The sequence below is a fragment of the Otolemur garnettii genome, unplaced genomic scaffold (assembly GCF_000181295.1).
Source record: "Otolemur garnettii isolate 467f Iridium unplaced genomic scaffold, OtoGar3 scaffold00165, whole genome shotgun sequence".
Classification (NCBI taxonomy): domain Eukaryota; kingdom Metazoa; phylum Chordata; class Mammalia; order Primates; family Galagidae; genus Otolemur; species Otolemur garnettii.
In genome coordinates this window covers 3,410,872-3,416,689 of record NW_003852560.1, presented here as the reverse complement: position 1 = coordinate 3,416,689, position 5,818 = coordinate 3,410,872, and the positions used below count along the sequence as shown (strand labels likewise).

At 42.8% G+C, this 5,818-nt stretch overlaps 1 protein-coding gene across 1 annotated transcript in view; it reads left to right on the top strand.

Annotated features, from left to right (window-relative positions):
* RYR2 (ryanodine receptor 2) overlaps nt 1–5,818 on the top strand; it is a gene marked incomplete at its 5' end in the record, with an annotated part of 583,561 nt that overhangs the window by 536,225 nt on the left and 41,518 nt on the right. Inside the window, 3 exons of the mRNA XM_023519246.1 lie at nt 1,263–1,344; nt 2,607–3,904; nt 4,802–4,869. Of these exons, the coding sequence (XP_023375014.1) occupies nt 1,263–1,344; nt 2,607–3,904; nt 4,802–4,869 (1,448 nt within the window). The remainder of the gene's footprint in view (nt 1–1,262; nt 1,345–2,606; nt 3,905–4,801; nt 4,870–5,818) is intronic.

Genomic DNA, 5,818 nt, shown 5'->3' with positions numbered 1-5,818 from the left:
GGAAGTCTTATTCTCAGGTATCATCTGAATGGTAAATTTGGGGGCAGACTTGAGTTTTCCTGGTCAGGTACTTCTAGGCGGTGGGGACTAAGGTTCTCTTAGGGATGCAGCCCTGAGATGTTAGAAACTACATTAGTATTTGTTCAAGTCTTTACAGGCCAAGATTGAGGCCTAGTTGAGAAGAGGGTTCAGAGGAGCCTGGCTAGAATTTGGTCAAGGAGAGAATGTTTGTCAGTATCTAGTTATTATTGGCATCAGCCAAATATGGGAATTTCATTATTCATGTATCTAATCACTACGGACATTTAACAACAACAACAACAAAAAAAGCCTGAACCAAATCTGTATACTCACAAGAGTTCTCATTCTGAAGTATATCCATCATTGTCTTAACACCAAGGGCTACCAAGCACTTATCCCTGGATTATGGACGTTACAAGGTAATTGCTATTTGGAAAGGAAAAGTTTCATTTTCCCAGCAGCGTAGAAATTTAGCATCATATGAAAAAAAAAAAGATACCTTATATAATTTTTTATGAAAAGAGATAATTTAGATAAAAATAAAATATTTGATGAGACGTAGATTGTCCTGTAGATATGGACCGGCTCCGTATTTCCAGGTGCTGGGTCTAACCATAGTGATGTTTAGAATCAACATGTCTGTGAAAAAGAATTTTTCTTTCTTCAGGTACAAAGTGAGAAGCAAAAAACAAACAAAAAACCCAGAAAATTTTGGCCAGAGACAAATTAGAAAGCTTAGTGAAATGGATCAGTCAGGTTCATTGTGTAGTATTGGTGTAGGGAATAATTCTGTGCATTTTTAGTTGGGTTTACATAAGGTAAGTTTATCTCCTATGTTAACGTATATGCCTGTGTTTTCTAGAATAAGTTGATTTGTACATGGATGAAGTTAGAAAGAAGGAAAAAATGCAAGTGGATGAAGCAGGTCAAGTGTGCAGAAGCCCGAGTCTTGCCCAGTGCTGGAGAATTCACCACTGTGTCACCTCCTCCGTGTTCTTGCTAAATACGTTCATGGTCATTACAGACACTTTAGTGAACATGAGTGAAATAAATAGTAAATACTCTTTAATTCTGAAGGATATCTATTTCTTAACCATCTACACGCTTACATTGGGCCTTTCTTTATCTTTAATGCTTCAAAGTGCTTCCTACTGGCAGAGAAGTCCCTGTTTACGAGAATTAGTGTGTCTTTACTGCATGTTTTTTATATTCTCTCAAATGCGATATGTTAATATTTTCAGGATTCCAGTCAAATTGAGCTGTTAAAAGAGTTAATGGATCTCCAGAAGGATATGGTGGTCATGCTGCTGTCCATGTTGGAAGGTAGTTTCAACTTATACCTTCAAGTTCCTTTTGTTTATATTTTTATTTTAGGGATCCGTGTGCGCTTGTTTATAGAGTTAGCATGCAGCAAAGAATAACATAACACGAATGTATGATGAATACCTTGATTTATTGCTAGCTTCATTCTTTTTCTCAAATTAGAATTTCTTTTTAAAGGGAAGCTGGGTGTAGCGACTCTTGCCTATAATACTAGCACTTTGGGAGGCTGAGGCAGGAGGATCACTGAACCCAGGAGTTCAAGACCTGCCTGAGCAATACAGCGAGACTCCATCTCTATAAAAAAAATTTTTTTAAGTAGTCGAGCACGATAATGAGTACCCATTGTCCTAGGTACTTGGGAAACTGAGGCAGGAAAATTGCTGAAGCCCAGGAGTTTGAGGTTGTTGTGAGCTATGATGACGCCACTGTACTCTAGCCCAGACAACAGAGTGAGACGTTGTCTTTAAAAATTATATATAATATATGTATATATTTATGTATAGTTATATATATTATATATATGTATGTATGTAAAAGCATTTGCCTTATAGGCCTCAAAAGATTAAATAAGATATTGTCTGTGATAATGATTTTTCACCCCTAAAGCACTGGGAAAATGTTCCTTGTTATCAGCATGAGACTAGATCTCAGTTTATGGCTGTTTGCCCCACTTTCTTTATCTAAAACATGTTGCTTCTTTGATTATATTGAGGAAAACAAAGTCAACTTTTGTTCAAATACTGTTCTATGTGTATCAGTCTCATTGCTTTGTAAATATGGTTTTACACATGTTTGTGTAATCACTCTTTGAAAGTGTAACACTCTTTGAAACTATGGTTTACTGGGACAGCTCCTGTGGCTCAGTGAGTAGGGTGCCAGCCCCATATTCCTAGGGTTGCTGGTTCGAACCCAACTCTGGCCAAACTGCAATCAAAAACTAGCCAGGTATTGTGGCAGGTGCCTGTAGTCCCCACTACTCGGGAGACTGAGGCAAGAGAATCACCTAAGCCCAAGAGCTACAGGTTGCTGTGAGCTGTGATTAATTAAAAAATTAATTAATTTAAAAAATTAAAAAATTAATTAAGTAAGTAAATAAATAAAAAGAAACTATAGTTTACAATTATCCATCTTTTCCTGGGACTTCATTTATTGAAGGATAGACAAGGAGATAGTCTTGATTCAGACATTATAAAGGATTTATATTGTTATTTTCTCCATGTCAAGAAGGTTACTTTAACCAACTCCAATTGTTTTACCACCAGGTAATGTTGTTAATGGAACCATTGGCAAACAGATGGTCGATATGCTCGTGGAGTCTTCCAACAATGTAGAAATGATTCTCAAATTTTTTGACATGTTCTTAAAACTGAAGGATCTGACATCTTCCGATACATTTAAAGAATACGACCCTGATGGCAAAGGAGTCATTTCCAAGAGGGACTTCCACAAGGCGATGGAGAGCCACAAGCACTACACGCAGTCGGAGACGGAGTTTCTCTTGTCTTGCACGGAGATGGATGAAAACGAAACCCTTGACTATGAAGAGTTTGTCAAACGGTTCCACGAACCTGCCAAGGACATCGGCTTCAACGTGGCTGTCCTTCTGACCAATCTTTCCGAGCACATGCCCAATGACACCCGGCTGCAGACGTTCCTGGAACTGGCAGAGAGTGTGCTGAACTATTTCCAGCCCTTTCTGGGCCGCATCGAGATCATGGGCAGTGCCAAACGCATCGAGAGGGTTTACTTTGAAATCAGTGAGTCCAGCCGGACCCAGTGGGAGAAGCCCCAGGTCAAGGAGTCTAAGAGACAGTTCATATTCGACGTGGTCAACGAAGGGGGAGAAAAAGAGAAGATGGAGCTCTTTGTGAACTTCTGCGAGGACACCATCTTCGAAATGCAGCTGGCGGCCCAGATCTCAGAGTCGGATTTGAATGAGAGGTCGGCGAATAAAGAAGAAAGTGAGAAGGAGAGGCCGGAGGAGCAGGGGCCCAGGATGGGTTTCTTTTCCATTCTGACCGTCAAATCGGCCCTGCTGGCTCTCAGGTGCAACGTCTTAACTCTCATACGGATGCTCAGTATCAAGAGCCTCAAGAAACAGATGAAAAAAATGAAAAAGATGACGGTGAAAGACATGGTCACGGCCTTCTTTTGCTCCTACTGGAGTCTTTTTATGACCCTCCTGCACTTCGTGGCCAGCGTTTTCAGGGGCTTTTGCCGTATTGTTTGTAGCCTGCTACTGGGGGCCAGCTTAGTGGAGGGCGCTAAGAAGATCAAGGTGGCGGAACTCTTAGCCAACATGCCAGACCCCACTCAGGATGAGGTCAGAGGGGACGGGGAGGAGGGAGAGAGGAAGCCCATGGAGGCCGCCCTGCCTTCGGAAGATCTGGCCGACTTGAAGGAACTGACCGAAGAGAGTGACCTCCTTTCGGACATTTTTGGCTTGGATTTGAAGCGAGAAGGGGGACAGTACAAATTAATCCCTCACAATCCCAATGCTGGCCTCAGCGACCTGATGAGCAACCCGGTCCCCATTCCCGAGGTGCAAGAAAAATTTCAGGTAATTTTTCTCTTAAGTCGCAGCAGTGCTCTCTGTGGACGTCAGGTGGGAATCACAAATGAACTTGAGACCAGGTTGCATGCTAGCACCAGAGAGGTATTAAATATATGACTCACATTCCCAAAGAGGAATATGATTTTGGGGTTGACAAAGCTAGCCTTTTTACGATTGTTTACACATTATTAAATTCTCTTAAACTACGATGGTGTAGAAAGTACCCCCCTAATGACGTTGTCAATGGAGCTGTCATTCCATCTACAAATATTTCTTCAGTATTTACCAGGTATCTGGTGCCAGTAGACCATAAGGAATTAAAAGGTAAGATGTAGTCACTGCCCTTTTTTTGTGTGTGTGCAGTTTTTGGCCGGGGCCGGGTTTGAACTCGCCACCTCCAGCATATGGGGCCAGCTCCCTACTCCTTGAAGCTGCCCTAGTCACTGCTTTTTAATTGCTTTAAATAGCTTATTAGAGCGATAAAACACATGAAGAAACTAGGAATGATTAAGTACTAAATAGTACAGGCAGTACACAGTGGGGGTTGCTTAAATTGAGGAAATGGAAACTCTGGTACGGTTTAAAGTGGTTAGATGACAGGTGGGATCTAAATTGGCCTGGAAGGAAGAGTAAGATTTGGGTAGGTAGATAAGGTTAGGAAAGGCATTTCTGAAATGAGAAAACTGAGTGGGAGGGAGCCCAAAAGTCCATTGCCCCCACTGGTGCAGAAGGTGAGTGAGCAGAAAAGGGAGATGTTTGGGCCAGTAGAATGAGCCGCACACAGGGCCCTTCTGTGTCAGCCTGAGCAGAGGTTACGGTTTGACCCATGGCCATGTGGCCGCCTAGACTTGTTCAGAGGTGACGTGTAATCCTGCTTTTCTTTCCCCCATTGACTCATTCAAGGAACAGAAGGCAAAAGATGAAGAAAAAGAAGAGAAAGAAGAAACCAAATCTGAACCTGAAAAAGCCGAGTATGTCTGATTTCATGTAATTTCGCGTTTTAGGAAGTCTTTTTTTCCCAGGAGGAAATCTGCCATCTGGGTGGGAGACCTCAGGCCCCGGGCAGGGTTGAATGTAGACTCATTCTGCACTGCAGACACTCCCAGCCCTGTCGTTCTAGCCCTTTCCTCCTTGTTCCCCAAGGATTCCCTTTTATATGGTTCTGTCAACAGAAAAAACTCAGTGATTCCAGGGAATGCTCCCTGTAAGAAAACTGTTGGCCCCGGTTCTATCCTTAAGTCATGCTTGTATTTCTGTCCTTTTAAAGTGTAACCCAGCCCATTCCCATGCTCCCCCCCTCCAGGGTGGCAAAGAATGTGCTTCTCAGCCTGTTCCCAGGCCCCCTTGTTCCCCCTAGGGTTTCCAGGAACAGAACTGTAACCATTGTTACCCTAACTGTGATGGTTGCTATCTGAACTGTAACCATTGCTACCATAACCACTACCACCCAAAGCTGTAACATTGATACCTAAACTGTAAACCCAAACTGTAACCCTGCCGATGGTGCCCTACCGCAATGTTCCTTATACACACAAAAAAAGTATAAAAGACAAAAAACCTACACTTCAGGGTTGCTTGTCTTAGGACAACAGCCCCCTGCGCGGGTGTGAATAAATCACCAATTATTTATATCAGAGTGGGTCCAAGTCTATTTTTCCAAGTCCTATAGGTCACTTCCAAAGAAGGGAGAAAACAAACATTCTGAATGTAATTGCATAGAATCCTGTGGCATGATGTTTTGAAAGCCTCATCCCAGGGCCAGGAGGGTTTATAAAAATACAGTATTGGCTCGGCGCCTATAGCTCAACCGGCTAAGGCGCCAGCCACGTACACCTAGGGTGGCGGGTTCGAATCCCCAGCCCGGACCCGCAAAACAACAATGACGGCTGCAACCAAAAAATAGCCGGGCGTTGTGGCGGG